Here is a 17,098-nt window from a genome sequence, read left to right on the forward strand (position 1 = left end):
GTGGAGGCTGCAGTGAGCCAAGATTGTGGGCGGGCCCTGAAGGGCCTTCGGGGCTGGCTCAGAGTCCACCTCTGGGCTAGACATAGCAAAGCTGTTGGAGGGAGGAGCGTGCTGGGCATGGAGGGGCCTGAAGCCAGGCAGCTGGTGGTGAAACCAGGGTGGGAGCCTGTGTGTTGAGATCCTCTCTGCAGTAAGTTCCTCTTCAACAGTCCCAGGGCACTCTGGGCAGAGTGCCCATTTCCCGAGTGGGCACACCCAGGCGCCTGTGAAACTGAGGGAAGTGAGCCATGGGCCGTCAGCCTCTCTCCTGGAAGGACCCCCGATAAGGGACCCACAGCAGGAGATGGGGACTGCTGGGTCACACAGGTTCTGGGTTGCTGAGGCCCTGGCCTCGAATCACACTGTACAGTAGCCGCGTGCCCCGCTGACACCCGGCACCAAGCCCCAGTAGAGACGCAGACACAGCTGATGTGGGGACCCAAGCCAGCCCCTGTCACGGCAGCCTGCAAAGCCCTGGCCACGGGCATCGCGGTACACCAGCCTCGGGCAGTCTGTCCCCACAGCCAGGGCGCTGGTCCCTGCCCATCCTCAGGGCCTCACACATCGGGCAGGGGTTACAGCGGACCCTAAACCACGGTTCCCACCGCAGTTCACTCTCCTGTACTCACAGAACCCCGGGCCCCCTGCATGAGACCTCCCAACGGTAACCCCCCTCCCTGACGAGCCCCTATCTCTCTCCAAGAGACCATCCCCTGCTCCAGCAGCCAAGCCCCGTGGCCTCACACGCCCCGTCTGTCCCGGCCCCGCCCCCCACCCCCGCTCCCGCCCGCGAGAGCCTCACCGACCCGGGACGTGGCGGGGGTGACTCGGGGCGCTAGTGGGGCGTCGGCTCATTTGCCTCTGGGCCGTGGCCGGGACCCTTAGACCCGAAGTGGGGCTTCGGCGACTCGGGACTCGCGGCCGGAGGGTTAACCTGGGCACGGCGCGGAGGGGGGCGGGGCGCGCCCGGACATCCCTGCTGGCCTCGCCCCGCAGCCATGGCCGCCGGCGCCGCGCGGCCCCCCGGCCGTCCCCGGGCGCAGATGCCGCATCTAAGGAAGGTGCGAGGCGGATAGGGGTCCCGCCGCCCCCCCGATTTCCCGGCGCCTGAGGCCGGGAGGGGTCGAAGAGCAAGGACCACGGGGGCGCGCGGGGCAGGGCGGGGCAGGGGCGGCGGCTCCGCGAGGCCGGGCGGGGCCGCGAGGCCTGAGGGCCCCTGGGGGTCTCCCGGGGTCTCCCCGGCCCTCCCCGACCCCCAACCCCCGCGTCCCCGTCGCCAGCTGCGGCCTGGAATCCGCCACCACCGCAACCGCGCGTTAATCTCCGCGCTCCGGGATCCGGGTCATCCCGGCCTGAGCCAAGCTGGGTACGCGGGGTTGCGGGGGCGGCAGGAGCGGCCTCTTAACGGCTCCCTCCGCCCAGATGGAGCGGGTGGTCGTGAGCATGCAGGACCCCGACCATGGCGTGAAGATGCGGAGCCAGCGCCTGCTGGTCACCGTGATTCCCCACGCGGTGACAGGTGAGGCCGCCGGGGCGGGGGGTGCGTGCGCGCCCGGCATCCCTCCACCTCCGTGTCTCCTGTGCAGGTCGCGACGTCGTGCAGTGGTTGGCCCAGAAGTTCTGCGTCTCGGAGGAGGGTGAGCGCCCTGCCGGCCCCCGCGCCCTAGGGTCACCGGGCTGGTGGTCTAGGGCTGGGCTTCCCCGGGGGCTGGCAGTTCTCAGAGCCCTGCAGAGCGCGCCGGGGCGGGGAGCGCACGCGGTGGGGGAGGCCCGGCTCGTCCCGCCCTCGCCCGCCCCAGCCAGGCGCTCACCGTCCCACGCCTCCCCAGAGGCCCTACACCTGGGCGTCGTCCTGGTGCTGCACGGCTACATCTACCCGCTGCGCGACCCCCGCAGCCTGGTGCTCCGGCCGGATGAGACGCCCTACAGATTCCAGGTCAGGCTCGGGGGCGCAGGTGGGAGCCGGTGGAACCCCCACCCCAACCCCCACCCCCAGCTTACCAACTAGGGGAGCCTCGGGAGGGGCGCCGAGCTTGCTGGGATTGGAGTGGGACTCCGCCTTGCCACCGTGGGCTGCTGGTCCACCGCCCCCTGCCCAAAAGTCCGGGACGGAAACACTCATGTGGTGAGAAGGGCCCGCTGACAGATGGAGCCTCAGTTCTCCTGGGGCCACATCAAGGGGTCGTATCTGCGGAGGATTCTGCTGTCTTCCTAGGGGTCCTTGGACCCGGTCCCTGAGGGAGGGCTACAGAGGCCTGAGGACAGCATTCCTGCCCCCCCTAACCACATCAGAATCCCAGGCCTGCCTTCCGGAGGTTGTACTCCTCCCCCAGAACAGACTGCAGCTACATTCAAGAGTTGTGCAGGTCCCACCCCCACCCCACCCTGAAGTGGGGCTTAGGGTGACCAGGGAGGAAGGCAGTCCCTGAACAGGGCCCCAAGGCACAAGTTGACCTCAGTTCCGGGGGAGAGATTGGCCAGTGGTCAGTGGAGTCTCCAGGTGGTGGGCAGGCCGGGAGACACTCAGACACCCCCTGCCGGGGCCAAGCTCCTTCCCAGGGAGCTGTGAGGGTGGGGTGGCACTGGGAGGCACCGACACAGGCTTGCTGGACACCTTCTCCCTGCACCACGCCAGACCCCGTACTTCTGGACAAGTACTCTGTGGCCGGCTGCGGAGCTCGACTATGGTGAGTGAGGGGACGGCTGGCCCCAGACAAGCTCCCAGGATTGGGGGCCTCAGGTGCCGCAGGGCAGGGCAGAGCTGGCCCCTCTGCAGCCTGCCCCTATCCTTGCAGCCATCTATCTGGCCAAGAAGAACATCCAAAAGCAGGGGGCCCTGGTGGACTATGAGAAGGTGGGACCCCCCACCTGCCCTGCCCACCCCACCCACCCCACCAGCTGGAGGAACCCAAGCCTCACTCACGGTCATGGCCTCAGTTTACCCCAGAACATACAGCCCAGGTCCCAAGACCCGACAGTCCCAACACCCCAGCCCCCGCACTACCCCCCCCCGCCCCAGAGGTTGCTTCTCACACAGTCTCACGGGGAGTGGGGGGAGGCAGGTTTGGGAGTGACCCACCCGAGACCTCGTTGCCCCTAGGAGTGCTATGACCGGTTACACAAGAAGATCAGCCACGTGTGGGACCTGGTGCTGATGCAGGCGAGGGAGCAGCTGAGGTGTGGCTCCTCCCCGCCCCGCGCTTCTGCACTTGCCCAACCCAGGCTAGTTGGGAAGCCCAGGGCAGGCCAGGCTCTGGTGGCCCTGGGACCCTGGAGGGCACCCCTGGGTGTGGCTACCTGCCCAGGGTGGATGGGAGGTGCTGCCGTGGGCAGGGCACACCCTCAACTTGGCCTCCTCTTCCCAGGGCAGCCAAACAGCGCAGGAAGGGGGATAGGCTGGTCATTGCGTGCCAGGAGCAGACCTACTGGCTGGTGAACAGGCCCCCGGTGAGCCCACCTGCGGAGGGGGTGGGGGTCGCTGGCCAGCGCTTCCCTGACAGGCACTCTTGGGACCACCGTTTTGAGCCTGTGGAAGGACTGCATTTCTGCCAATCAGAACCCACGTCTGCACCCCTAGACCACAGGACAAACCAGCTTCTCTATGGGCCCAAGGGAGAGGCACAGGGATGCCAGATTCTGCAGACCCTCAAGACGAGGGAGTAGGGGCGGCCTCGACTGCAGTGTGGGGACCGAGTTCACAGGCTGGGAGCAGCTGGAGCTGTGGGGAGACCTGGTGGACAGGCCCCTTGGGGGCGGTGAGCAGAGAAGAGGCAGCTCAAGGCTTTCCCGAGTTCCTTTGAGCGTCAGTTTCCACGTAGGGGTCTGAGAGGGGCAACGTAATCTCAAGCGGGTCAGCAGGCCACCGGAACTGCACCCCACCTCATCCCATCTCATCTCCGCCCCGCAGCCCGGAGCCCCCAGTGTGCTGGAGCAGGGTCCAGAGCGGGGATCCTGCACCGCCAGCCATGTGCACATGGTGAGCCCCGCGTGCGCGCCAGCCGCCCCCTCGCCCTGCATACTTGTCGCACCCTGCTGGACCCACCACGGGACTACCTGGGGCTGCCTGTCTGTCCGTCCTTCTGTCCACCCAGAGGGCCTTTGGTGCAGCCTCCCCAGTCTCCTGCTCACTCGAGGTCACTCTGCGATAACTCCTAAGTGGAGTGGCCTGGTAGGAGTGGGGGTGGGGCTGGGCAGCGGGTGGGGAGGACAGGGGCTCTTCTCCCAGACCAGGACAGGATCAGGGTTTGCAGGGAATTGGAGGGATGACGAGCAGAGTTACAACCTGACAGACCTGAGCAGATCCAGCCACCTCCCCCAGGTGGAGACCTCCAGAACCACAGGGGACCAGAGGGAGCATCTGAACCCCGCAGCAGCAAAACCCTTTATTCAAACCAAGTCCCACCCAGACCCAACATCTAGAACAGATCCACCCAGAACCTCATGGATAAAACTTAACTTCATAATTCGAGCATTTCCCCAGACAAAGCTGGTCAGAGAGAGCAGAACAAAGGCTGGGACTCACGGGACGTCTGCCTCCTCCGCTCTGGGCCCCTCGAGGCCCTAGCTCAATGTGTCACACCTGACTCCCTAGTGATTCCCATTAGTATTTCTCAAGTATGTGTTATTTAAAGACATAACATAGGCTGGGCATGGTGGCTCACGCCTGTAATCCCAGCACTTTGGGGGGGCGAGGTGGGTGCGTCACCTGAGGTCAGGAGTCCGAGACCAGCCTGGCCAATATGGTAACACTCCATCTCTACTAGAAATACAAAATTAGCCAGGCTTGGTGGCAGGTGCTTGTAATCCCAGCTACTCAGGAGGCTGAGGCAGGAGAATTGCTCGAACTCGGGAGGCAGGGGTTGCGGCGAGCTGAGATCGCACCACTGCACTCCAGGCTGGGCGACACAGCAAGATTCCATCTCAAAAATAATAATAAGCCGGGCGCCGTGGCTCAAGCCTGTAATCCTAGCACTTTGGGAGGCCGAGGTGGGTGGATCACTAGGTCAAGAGATCGAGACCATCCTGGTCAACATGGTGAAACCCCGTCTCTACTAAAAATACAAAAAATTAGCTGGGCATGGTGGCGCGTGCCTGTAATCCCAGCTACTCAGGAGGCTGAGGCAGGAGAATTGCCTGAACCCAGGAGGTGAAGGTTGCGGTGAGCCGAGATCGCGCCATTGCACTCCAGCCTGGGTAACAAGAGCGAAACTCCATCTCAAAAAAATAAAAAAATAAAATAATAATAATAATGTAAATACATTTGAAAATATGACACATTAGGCCAGGCATGATGGCTCACACCTGTAATCCCAGCACTTTGGGAGGCTGAGGCGGGTGGGTCACCTGAGGTCGGGACTTTGAGACCAGCCTAACCAACATGGAGAAACCCCGTCTCCACTAAAAATGCTAAATTAGGCCAGGCGCGGTGGCTCAAGCCTGTAATCCCAGAACTTGGGGAGGCCGAGGCGGGTGGATCACGAGGTCAAGAGATGGAGACCATCCTGGTCAACATGGTGAAACCCCGTCTCTACTAAAAATACAAAAAATTAGCTGGGCATGGTGGCGCGTGCCTGTAATCCCAGCTACTCAGGAGGCTGAGGCAGGAGAATTGCCTGAACCCAGGAGGCAGAGGTTGCAGTGAGCCGAGATCGCACCATTGCACTACAGCCTGGGTAACAAGAGCAAAACTCCGTCTCAAAAACAAAAAACAAAAAACAAAAAACAAACATATGCAACAATCTTGCATGTTCTTCACATGTACCCCAAAACCTAAAATGCAATTAAAAAAAAAAAAAAAACATTAGCTGGGCATGGTGGCGTGTGCCTGTAATTCCAGCTACTCAGGAGGCTGAGGCAGGAGGATTGCTTGAAACTTTAGTGAGCTGAGACCTTATACTCTAAGCCTGGACTCCATCTCAAAAAGAAAGAAAATATGACATATTAATCACAATTGCAACTTTGAGAACCTGAGCGTTCTGTGGAATATTCTGCAGATCGATCAACTCCCAGAGGTCTCCTGGAAAGTCAGACCCCTGACTGGAAGAAAGGGCTCCAAGGGGCAGGACTGGGAGGAACCTCAGCCTTGGTCTCTGCTGAGTCTCTGGGGCAGGGACTCAGTCTGGGGAGGTGCCCCCAGCAGGGGACTTACATCTAACTGTAGTCCACCTGTCCTCTTTTAGACCAAGACTGCAGATTTCTATAAGCGGGAGGTAAGTGCTAGGGCTGGGAGCGGAGGGTGCCGGGTCCCTTCCCCAGCCCAGGACCTGACTCAGGCCCCACATCCTAGATCGAATACTGCAGGAGAGCGCTGGGCAGGACCCGAGTCAAGTCCTCTGTCTGCCTTGAGGCGTGAGTGGGGCGAGGGGTGGCAGCTGGAGACCCAAGCCCAGGGCCCTCCTGCACCAGCCCGATACCCACTTCCAGGTACCTGAGTTTCTGTGACCAGCATGGACCCCACGACCCCCTCGTGTCGGGGTGCCTGCCCAGTAATCCCTGGATCTCAGATGACGACGCCTACTGGGTCATGAACGCCCCCACGTGAGCCCAGGCGGGGCAGGGGGACTAGGGGTGTGCTCTCAGCCTGGGGGCCTACAGAAGGGTCATCGCCCACCCTCCCCAACACCCCACCCTTCCCCCAGGGTGGCTGCCCCCACGAAGCTCCGTGTGGAGAGATGGGGCTTCAGCTTCCGAGAGCTTCTGGAGGACCCCATGGGGCGGGCCCACTTCATGGACTTTCTGGGGAAGGAGTTCAGTGGTGAGAATCCTTCCCCCGCCTCGCCGCCTCCTGCTCCAGTCCCGGCGGACAGGCTGTTGCCTGGGCCCCCATCTTTGGTTTCCACCAGTCCCCCTGGGACCCCTCCTGGCCAGCCAGTATTGGACCCTCCCACCTCGGTTTCCACCAGCCCCCAGCTAGGGACCTCTCCTGGCCCAGCCAGTCTGGGGCCCTCCTGGCCAGCTCTGGCTGCCACTCTCCATGAGATCCTTGACTGGGTGCCCCGGCCCTCCAGGAGAAAACCTCAGCTTCTGGGAGGCGTGTGAGGAGCTTCGCTATGGCGCACAGGCCCAGGTCCCCACCCTGGTGGATGCCGTGTACCAGTAAGTGCCGTGTGGTGGGTACTGGTTGGCCACTAGGGCAGGTGTACCCAGCCAGGACCGTCCAATGCTGCTCCCACCCCTAGGCAGTTCCTGGCCCCCGGTGCTGCCCGCTGGGTCAACATTGACAGCCGGACCATGGAGCGGACCCTGGATGGGCTGCGCCAGCCCCACCGCTACGTCCTGGACGATGCCCAGCTGCACATATATATGCTTATGAAGAAGGTGGGTGCCCGCCAGCCTGGAGGGGGCGGGCAGGGGCATCCCAGATGGGCCTCCATGTCCCCACCCTCGAGAGCAGAGTCCACATACTCACTGCCCATGATGACTCTGCCCCTGGGGGGCTGGATGGGGGTGTCCAGGGGTCCCACCGTGCTGGCTACTTTCCCTTCGGGGCTGTCCTGGGCTCACTTCTGGTTCAGAGGGGCTGAAGGACTGGCTGAGATCACATGCTTAATAAGGGTCAAGATTCCATCCAAAAAGGTGTTTTTTTTTTTTTTTTTTTTTTTTTGAGACAGAGTCTTACTCTGTCACCCAGCCTGGAGTGCAGTAGCTCAGTGCAAACTCTGCCTCCTGGGTTCCACACACCTCAGCCTCCCAAAGTGCTGAGATTACAGGCATGAGCCACCAAGCCACGCCTTTTTTTTTTTTTTTTTTTTTTTTTTTTTTTTTTTCCCCAAAGAAAGCATTTTACTCTTGTCAGCCAGGCTGGATCTCAGCTCACTGCAGCCTCCACCTCCCAGGTTCAAGCGATTCTCCTGCTTCAGCCTCCTGAGTAGCTGGGACTACAGGCGTGAGACCATGGCTGGCTAACTTTTGTATTTTCAGTAAAGACGGGGTTTCATCATATTGGTCAGGCTGACCTCGAACTCCTGGCCTCAGGTAATCCATGAGCCTCGGCCTCCCACTGGGATTACAGGTGTGAGCTAGTGAGCCTGACTTTATTTTTGTTGATATTTGAAATTTTCCAGCTGGGTGCAATCTTTGCTTACTGCAGCCTCAGCCTCCCAGGCTTAAGTGGTCCTCCTGCCGGCCAGCCTCTCCATGCTACCACACCTAGCTAATTTTTAAAATCTTTTGAAGAGGGGTTTTGCCATGTTGCCCAGGCTGGTATTGAACTCCTGGACTCAAGTGATTCTCCTTCCTCAGCCTCCCAAAGTGTTGGGACTCACTCTAGGGATGAGCCACCATGTTTGGATTTTTTTTTTTTTTAAGAGACAGGGTTTCACCATGTTGGTCAGGCTGGTCTTGAATTCCTGACTTCAGGTGATCCACTTGCCTTGGCCTCCCAAAGCGCTGGGATTACAGGCATGAGCCACGGCGTCCGGGCTGGATGTTTTTAGTACCACTGCAGACTCAGATTTCACCGTATCTGATGAGTTTCACCATAACCAGCATTATTCTTTCATGATGTTTGTGTGGCCGCGTGGCCCACGTGTGGCTGCTGGCCCGAGGCTTGTACTGCGTCCCTGGCACTTTATGGTGGCTTCCTGGCTCTCTTCCTGGAACGCATCACACAGAGCAAATTTTTGATGTTTTTGTGGAGATGGGATCTCACTGTGTTGCCCAGGCTGGTCTTGAATTCCTGGGCTTCAGCAATCAGCCCACCTCGGCCTCCCCGAATACTGGCACTGGAGGCATAAGCCACCGCGCGTGGCCCATCTGATTTTTCTTGACTCCACAACTCTGCCCTCACTCTGTGGGGCACACGGAGCCATTCCTGCTTCTTGGTTATGGCTGTGGAGGTGCTGCGGTTCACTCTCTACACAAGGGCACCAGGGCTCTTGCCATCGTTGCTGTGACATGGCTCAGGCAGACGGGAGTTCAGGTCTCCCTGAGTCTGCCTTGGTCTGGGCAGGTCTGGGGTGGCTGCACCTTCATGGGGAGCTGGCTGAGAGGTGAGGAGGCAGAAGGGGTCAGGGCTGGATGCTGTCTCCTGCAGGACTCCTACCCACGGTTCCTGAAGTCCGACATGTACAGGGGCCTCCTGGCAGAGGCTGGGGTCCTGCTGGAGATGAAGAGACGGTGAGGCCAGGCGGTGCCCTGTGGCTGGTAGGGCTGGAGGGAGAGAGGAAGGCTCACTGGGCATTGAGGTGGGCAGGACACCAGCTGGCCAGCCTGTTCTCAGCTCCCTTCTCACCCACAGCATGTTCCCGTTCACAAGGAGGCCACGGCGCTCCAGCCCCAGCCCTGCACTCCTTCCCACCCCTGTGGAGCCCACAGCGGCCAGTGGCCCTGCGGGTGGAGATGGGGTGGCCTAGTGGACCCGGCCCCTGACTGCCACCTCTAGTCCCTGCACCTCAGCATCCTGCGTGAACGCGGCAGCAACCCCGCTCCCAGCCCAGGTCCTGGTGGCTGCTGAACCCAGCACGGCATCCCCTTGTGCCCAGAGGGCCCAGTCCTGCTGTGGGGTGCACATCCTCCCTCCCCCTGGGAAGCCCTCCCTGCCCAGAAGGGATGTGTCCAGGTGCCGATTCCCAGGGAGGGGTTTCACTGGCCCAGCTTGGGTTAGGGCAGCACCTGCTACCTGGAGAGGTGAGACCGGGGCTGCACGGAGCTCCACCTTCTCTGGTCTTCAGTTCAGCACTGGGTGCCCATGCCCATCTCTAAAGCCAGTAAATCAACAGCAAATACCTGGAAGCAAGATGCACAGATGGGTGGCTTCCCACTCACCCGTCATGAGAGTTGGACACACAGGTCTCGGGACGCACTCTGTCCCGTCCAGGAGCCTCTCTGCTGTCACCCAGTGTGACCCTGGAAGGGGACCCGGGAGAGCCTGCGTTGAGCTCCCTGCCTTCTGGTGAACTGTGCGTGCTCCTCCCTCACCGAATGTGCTACAGAATCTGTCCACAGGTGCACCAGCACCTGTTTTTCCACTTCCAGGCCACAGCTTCCCCACCAGACTTGTACACAGACAACTCTGACACTGTCATCCCACTGACAATGCAGCCCCTAATTCCATAGGGTGGATCCTTGCCAGGTGTAACTGATCCTCCCTGCCCAAGCCTTCCTTTGTGAGCTGGCATTGCTCCCAGCCTCCCAAGTACCCCACCACTCCTCTAGACTGGGCGAAGGTACGGCTGGTTGCTTTCAGGGGTGCAGCTTCAACCATCTCCGCAGTGGAGGGGGTGCCACCCCCACCAGTAGGCTGGCTCACACCCACTTGCTTCCAACAGCTTCCAGCATACAAATAAAAGACCTTGGGCCCTCGTTTTGAGCCCAGTCTGCTGTGGGTGCAGCTTGTGGTGTGAATGTGCATGTGTAACACACATGTATGTGTGTAGAGTACATGATGCATGTGTGGTGTGTACGATGCATGCATGTGTAATGTGTGCATGTGCATATGATGCATGTGTAGTGCTGAGACACGTGTGCATAGCACATGCACATGTAGCTTGCATGATGCACGTGTGGTATGCACGTGTAGTGGTGTCCATATGTAGTGTGTATGTAGTATGCATGTGTGATATGTGGTGTGTGTCGTGCATGTGTGTAGCACATATGCATGGGTGTATTATGCACATGTGTGCAGTGTGTGCATGTGTGGTGAGGGAGGGGCAGGTCCCAGGTGTGTGGAGTTGATGGTGGAGGAGGGACTTGGCCCACTCAGACCCAGGCAGCAGACTTGGGAACATTTGGTCTTTGGGAGGAGACAGCCAGGGCCGCTGTGTTCTGTGGGCCGGGGGTGAGCAGGGTTGTGTGGGGACACCTGGCCTCCAGAGGGGTAAGTGAGGAAACTCAGTTCAGGAGGCCTGTGGGGAGGGCAGTTGTCCCCAGCCTGCCCTAAGGCCACAGAGCTGCAGAGGCATGTCATGGCAGGGCCCAGACCCTCTAGGGCCCAGTGACCACAGGGCAAGAATCCCTTCCTCACAGTCAAGGGGTGCAGGCTGTTACTGCAGGGGAACCTCTGCCCACCACCAACGACACCCCGTGGCCCAGCCCCTCAACTCCTGCTTCTCAGGGCGGGGCTCATTACCTGTCTGCCCCTCCGTGGCCAGGGGCACGGCTGCTCCTGCAACCTGCATGTCTCCCTCCCTTTGGGGACCCCCTGCACTCCCTCCTGTGCTGTTGGGAGCAGCTTTTGCAACCCCAGTGAACATTCCTCTCTCCCTCCAGCCCTACCCTGCCTGCCCAGTGGTTGTCATTTACAGGCCCTGTCCCCAGAGCCCTTAGCCCTTTCATGCTCAAGGCCTTTTGGGCTGGGGCACTTTTCCCACGGAGAAGAGACGCGCTTCCCGGCAGGAGGGCACCCCCCGTTCAGCCTCAGTCCCCGTGTCCCTTGTGGCAAGGAGCAGCAGGAACAAGGTTCCACCCGGACAGCGCGGAAACAGGGCTTTTCATACTTGAATACCCACAGGACACTCCTGCAGGGTTCTCTCAAGCACCTGTCTGCACCTCACAGTTTCCACACCCAAAGCTGCCTCTCAGGGAAGCCACTGCCTGGCTCCTCCTGCCTGCGTGTGGTCACCAGAGGTCAGCCCCGCCGTCATGGCTTCACGCTGGTGTCCGGCCAGCCCTCAGAGGTTACACGGTACTGAGGCCACCGTCTGTTCCAGGTGGGAGCACACCCACTTGCTTGGAGCCAGGGTGCCCAGCTCGTGGGGCAGGGGTCCTCAAAGCGGAGACCCCTGAGGCTGTCAGAATGGCTGGGTGCCCAGTTTCTGACTGAGCAGGTCTCGGCGGGTGGGGGGGTGCACACCTCCTCAGCAGCCTTTCCTACCTGGACCCAGGCTGGCTGGCAAATTCCTGGTGACTCCTCCACGAACAAATCCATTTTACTACTTTGGGAGCAAAGAGACCAGCAGACACACAGACGCTAGGCTCATGCCTGACCAGGTTTTTCAGGCAGTGCAAAAACGTTTATTCTGCTTTCTTCCTTGGTGGGTGGGGTCATCAGGCTGCTTTGGCTATGAAGCTCGGCCCCCGTGGCCTGGGCGGCCTGGGCAGCACAGAGCACCACAGCCGCCCTGGGGCCTCGGGAGCAGCAAGGCACAGAGGTGAATCCTGCATCGGGTGACACAGCTGGGTCGTGTGAGCACCGCAAGGGGAGAGGCGAGGCACAGGGACCTCTTCTGGGATAAAGCAGCTCCAGTGTCTACTGAGAGGGCACAGACCGACCCAAACAGGCAGTACACAGCCAGTTCCTCAGGACGTTCACAGCACACGCAGACACAACATGCTGCAACACCACTAAGGACACCTGTGAGCAGCCGTGGGCTCCGCTCCAGAGCAGGCCCTGCCTGTCCTGTCGGGGGAGAACCCTGCTCCAGAGCCCCCTTCCTCACAGGGCCCGGTCAAAGGAACCCAGTCACACCCCCCCATGCTAGAGGGTCCCCCTGTTGCTCCAGGTAGGGCTGGGAAGCTGGAGTTGTCTCAGGTTCCAGTTGCACCCCTGAGGCTACCCCAGGCCCAGCACACTGTGAGTTCCATGACTCCATGGGGGACAGAGCGCAGGAGGGAAAAGAGGAATGGACTTCTGCAGGAGGGGGTAAGGGACGGCCTGTCCCAGGGACACTCTGCCTCTTCCTACACACTGGCTGCTCTGGCCTGGGGAGAAGCTGGCAAGGAGAAGGCACCGGGTAAGGACAGGGTGCTACAGGGCCCAGCTCTGCCCAAGGAGGCCCAGGGAGACCACGATGAAGGCTGCCCGGTGTGAGCGGCACTCTATGTGGGGACCCAGGGAGGACGCTGGGCAGGAGAGTGCCGCAGGGTGTCCCCTCACCCATGCACGTCCCTGGGTGTGATCACGGAGGACTGGGAGGGCCGCTGCTACCCAGCCCTCCTGGTGGAGACCATCCCCAGGGCCAGGAGTCGGGGAGTCAGTGCAGAAACCCGGGGACGGGCCCACTCACAGGACATTTAGTGTTAGCAGGCAGAGTCTCTCCCATATGCTCTGGCTGGCCTGCCTCTACGCCTCACTCCGGTACCGCAGCCGGGAGAACCGGTCCCTGATGGCCTGGTCACTGTCTGGCCCACCCTCACCCAGGTGGACCACCCTGCTGCTTGGGACAAGGTCCCGCACCTTGTGCTTGATCACAGAGACCAGGCCAGGTGCCTCCGAGTTCGCTGGGCCTGTCAGGAGGACGTAGGCAGCGTGGCGGCTTGGCTCAAACAGGACAGCTGCAGGGCAGGGGACACAGCCATCAGGGCGGCTTGGGACCAGTCAGAGCAGACCCCACAGAACACCTGGGTCCCTGGCCGAGGCCGCACTCACCGTCGAAGGCGACAATGTGAGTAGAGACGTTGACCAGCTCCAGTAGCACATGCGGCAGGGTGGGGTGGAACATGTACAGGCTGTGCCGGGCCTCCCCAGTCTCCTGGGAGAGAACCAGCAGTGGGCCCCACGACCTTCACGGAGCACTCCCCCAGGACACTGCTGTCAGTGACCATGCCTGCAGATCCACGCCCACTAGGGACCCTGTCCGGGTCCCCCAAACGCCGGGCCCAGCTCTGTAGCTCCTCCCAGCTCCTCCCACCCATCCTGGTCCTGACGCTCATCCTTGCTGGGTGGCCGCGCCCTTCGGGGCACCGCAGGCCACTGGTGCCTCGCCCTGGACTAGCCTAAGGTCATCTCCCTCAGCTCGCACCACCCCATCCTGACCGACTGTCACTGGACTTCAATTTATTTGAGGTTGCCCAGGCACCGATTAGCTTCTGGGCACTCCCAGGTGGAGCCCAAGCCTCGGTCTCTGGCCCTGGCTCCCGCACAGCTGCTCTGAGAGAGGCTCCCATACCGTCTCGCTGCTGCTGCCCAGCTCGTGGAGGCCCCAGAAGAAGAAGGCTGAGCGGTGGTCTGCGGTGGGCAGGCTGGTGGACTGTGGACTCCCAGGGAGGCTCGGGAGGGCTAGGCTCCGCAGGACGTCTCCAGTGCTGAGGTCCAGGAACAGGATCTGGGGAGGGAGGGGGGACTGTGGGGGCCATCCTGGGGGCTACTGGGAAACCCTCAAGGTTTGCACGGGCACACGTGCCTGCAGCCACGCCAGCCTGGAGGCTGATGCTCGGAGGGAGGCGGAACCTTCTCAGCGACACTGAGGGCAGCAGCCTCCTGGGCCACAGCCCCATCTGCTTTCAGAGCAGCCGAGGATAGACGCCACCTCCAAAGGAAGAGCAGCGAACCTGTCTGTCGGTGCCAGTTCCGTTTTCAACGACAACAGTCAAGGTGTCTGGTTTGTAGTGGCCGAAGATGGGTTTTCTGGAAGAACAGGGAGGAGTGAGCACAAGGGCTCTCAGCGAGTAGACAGATGAAGGAGCGCCGCGAACAGGTCTGCCCCTCAGTCTCCCACGGCCGCATCTGGACCGGGACCCCCGGACACGGAGCAGATATCTGGGGCAAGGGGCAGCACCAAAGACAGGCGAGAGGCCCCGGCAGCCGCACACGGCCCTCACCCCGCAAGTGGCCTCCTCACCAGCCAACAGGACATGCCCAGGGGGCTGAAAAGCAGCATGTGCGTGACGCCTGGGAGACCCCGTACCTTAGGACATGGGCTGCCCTGGGCGGCCAGCGGTGTGTCAGCTTCTGCCCATCCAGCAGCACGCAGGCCTCCGAGCCCACGAGGAACACGTCTGTGCCAGTGTTCCCTGGGACATGCATCAGGTAGCGCACTGCTCCAGAGCTACAAAGAAGAGTGGGAGAAAGGGGTGCCGGGTCCCCAGGGGAGGCCTCAGACACCCAGTAGGGGCAGGGCTCCTGTACTGCCATCTCAGGGGGCTCCTCTCAGGCCCCTTAATCCCTGTGTTCCTCAGTTCTACAGCTTGGAAAGAGAAGCAAGAGCCCCTCTCCGTGGAGACGGACAGGCACACCATGAGGACCCTTCCTTCTCTTTGCTCTGTCCCGGCTTTTGTTTGACATTTCTCCCATCCGAGCCCAGGCTGACCCCGAGGTACCCCCAGCCCGCCCTGCCCGCAGAGCTGCTCTGGGCTCCACAGAGACGGTCCAGAACACTGGGGCTGGGGAGCTAGGCTGAGGTGGGGCGCTCTGCATGGAGAAAGGCCTCGGCCCAGACCCACCTGTGGGAAAGCGTCCTGTGGGTAGTGGCGTTGAACATGCTCTCCCAGAGGGAGTCCTTCTTGAATGGGCCATCCCTCCCGGTCACCTTCTCGTAGAGACCCTTCACAGACCAGCTGCAGAGGGAGCTTGCTATTCAAAACACAGAAGGGCCCGAAGTCAACGGGGTCACACCGGGAACCCACACCAGGAGCACTCAGGGCCACGTGGGGCCAGGCCCTGGGCTTCCCGACTCCAGCACCTCTAGTATAGAAGCAGGGCCTGGGGGGCCGCGGGGCAGTCACCATTCCCTCCTACACTCTGCCCGTGAGGCTGGCCAGGCACATACCACAAGGGAAGAGGATGTAGTGGGCACCCGTCCTGGTGACGTGAAGGAGGAAGCCACTTTCCCCGTCCACGCCGAGGCTGCCTCTGAGGCCAATCTGGTCCCCATTGCGGCCTGAATAGAGATGACCACTAACCTGCAATGACACAGGGCCCAAGGAAGAGAGGGACCTGAGTCCAGGGCTGGGGTACCGGGAGATGCGGAAAGGGGAGGGGCCCCAGGCTCTGGATTTTGAGGAAAGAGGTGTTCACATCAGAGTCTGACACTACGGTCAGTGACTCCACACTGCACAGGCCATCTGAGGCAGGCAGGGCAGCCCTCAGAACTTCACCCTCAGCACTGCAATGGTACAAAATGGAAATGTGTGTATGCCACCGTTCTTGGGGAGGCCCCAAAGCTGTCTGGTAAAGGTGGAGTCCCCTCAGTATGCTGGGTCGATGGGAGTTGGGAACGTGGGGCTCTTGGCGAGTCCCCGACAAGCGGTCAGACCCAAATCCTATCTGGGAAGTTGGGCTGTACCTCCTCCTGCTCCTGGGTGAGAACCAGCAAGTCTGGGACCCCGTCGCTGTCCACATCAGGCACCTGCAGCAGAGGGCTCAGGATGGACGAATTCCTGCTGAAGCTGCTGGCATGGTGCCACTGGGTTTCCCCTAAAATCAGGCACATGGTCGCGGAATGCAGCCGAGCCCCCTTCGATAGCAGCCTGGCAACTGCACAGCCTGTGACAGGCAGGCTCCCGTGGAGCTGTCACCCTTGCGACTGCACGGCTCCCCACACACTCAAAGCAGGTATCCCGACAGGAGGGAGGGCAGCACTCCGTGCTCGTAGAGGAGCAGCACCCGGAAGTGGACACACGACCTGCCTCCGTATGGAGGCCCAGTGGCAATACGCCAAAGGCTGACAGCCTCATTCCTGGGAACCGCAGAGTTCCCCCTTCCTTTTCTCCCAGCTGTGTGTCCTAGAACATCGAGGGCCAACGCTGACCCCCTGCCTGAATGCATGAAGCCTGACCTCCCCGACCTCTCCAAGCCCCTGCCTCTTGCAGGCCCCGGCTGAGCAGCCCCTTCCTCTGCCCTGCACAGAGAAGGCAGGAATGGAGGTGTGTGCTTGGAGGCAGATCTACTGACCACAGGTCCCAACGCAACTCCTCACCCACACACATTCTCATCCAAACCTTTTTTTTTTTAAGACAGAACCCTTGATTCTTAAAATATTTCCAGCCTGCTCTTTATTCTCCTCCATATCCTTAAAATGACAACTTGTAAGGGAAATGTGAACATTCACCAAATCTAGGCACAGAATTCCTCCAGAGCGCCATGAGCTGCGAGGAGCCCACGCGCACACCCTCCGCCCTCCATGCATACCACACGTTCCAATGCTGTGCTTCCACGTGGCCGGCTCCGCTTGGGCTCGGAGACCTGCGCCTTCAGGCTCAGGGGCACCTACAGGCCCATCTTCCCTGGTGGGCTGAGTGCAGGTTCATGTTCTGGGTTCGCCCTGGCCACTGCCACCACAGACACCCCAGGAGCAGCCGGCGGCCAAGCCGCTCCTCCTCTCTGCTACCCCACAGCAGGTGACATCTGCCCGTGGGTGACAGCCCACCCAGGTGTAACGGAGGTGACAGACACCATGCAGGG

The 17,098-nt window shown here is 61.1% G+C and overlaps 2 protein-coding genes across 8 annotated transcripts in view; one reads left to right on the forward strand and one right to left on the reverse strand.

Moving 5' to 3' along the window:
• The first annotated feature begins 802 nt into the window (after nt 1-802).
• On the forward strand, nt 803-10,341 carry RGS11 (regulator of G protein signaling 11). The gene is made up of 17 exons (XM_039478019.2): nt 803-1,100; nt 1,462-1,558; nt 1,626-1,676; nt 1,869-1,975; nt 2,675-2,726; nt 2,835-2,893; nt 3,140-3,216; nt 3,405-3,486; nt 3,947-4,015; nt 6,219-6,248; nt 6,326-6,387; nt 6,463-6,576; nt 6,678-6,793; nt 7,047-7,134; nt 7,218-7,356; nt 9,074-9,156; nt 9,278-10,341. Exons 1-17 carry the CDS (start codon nt 1,038-1,040, stop codon nt 9,390-9,392), a joined length of 1,404 nt encoding a protein of 467 aa, XP_039333953.1. The 5' UTR covers nt 803-1,037; the 3' UTR covers nt 9,393-10,341.
• The window catches only part of FAM234A (family with sequence similarity 234 member A), a 38,655-nt gene continuing 25,954 nt past the window's right edge, over nt 4,398-17,098 (reverse strand). For 3 of the 7 annotated variants that reach the window (XM_003928347.4, XM_074381838.1, XM_074381837.1), the window contains 8 exons: nt 15,981-16,111; nt 15,465-15,597; nt 15,139-15,268; nt 14,604-14,744; nt 14,248-14,323; nt 13,866-14,021; nt 13,346-13,448; nt 11,949-13,251 (listed from right to left, as the gene is read on the reverse strand). In XM_003928347.4, coding sequence (XP_003928396.1) covers nt 13,040-13,251; nt 13,346-13,448; nt 13,866-14,021; nt 14,248-14,323; nt 14,604-14,744; nt 15,139-15,268; nt 15,465-15,597; nt 15,981-16,111 — 1,082 coding nt within the window. In that variant the 3' untranslated portion in view covers nt 11,949-13,039. Of the gene's footprint in view, nt 9,190-9,651; nt 9,766-11,948; nt 13,252-13,345; nt 13,449-13,865; nt 14,022-14,247; nt 14,324-14,603; nt 14,745-15,138; nt 15,269-15,464; nt 15,598-15,980; nt 16,112-17,098 lie in introns of those variants that run through there. The other 4 variants (XR_005581754.2, XR_005581751.2, XR_005581752.2 and 1 more) reach the window with 4 other exon arrangements.

The sequence above is a fragment of the Saimiri boliviensis genome, chromosome 12, assembly GCF_048565385.1.
Source record: "Saimiri boliviensis isolate mSaiBol1 chromosome 12, mSaiBol1.pri, whole genome shotgun sequence".
Classification (NCBI taxonomy): Eukaryota; Metazoa; Chordata; class Mammalia; order Primates; family Cebidae; genus Saimiri; species Saimiri boliviensis.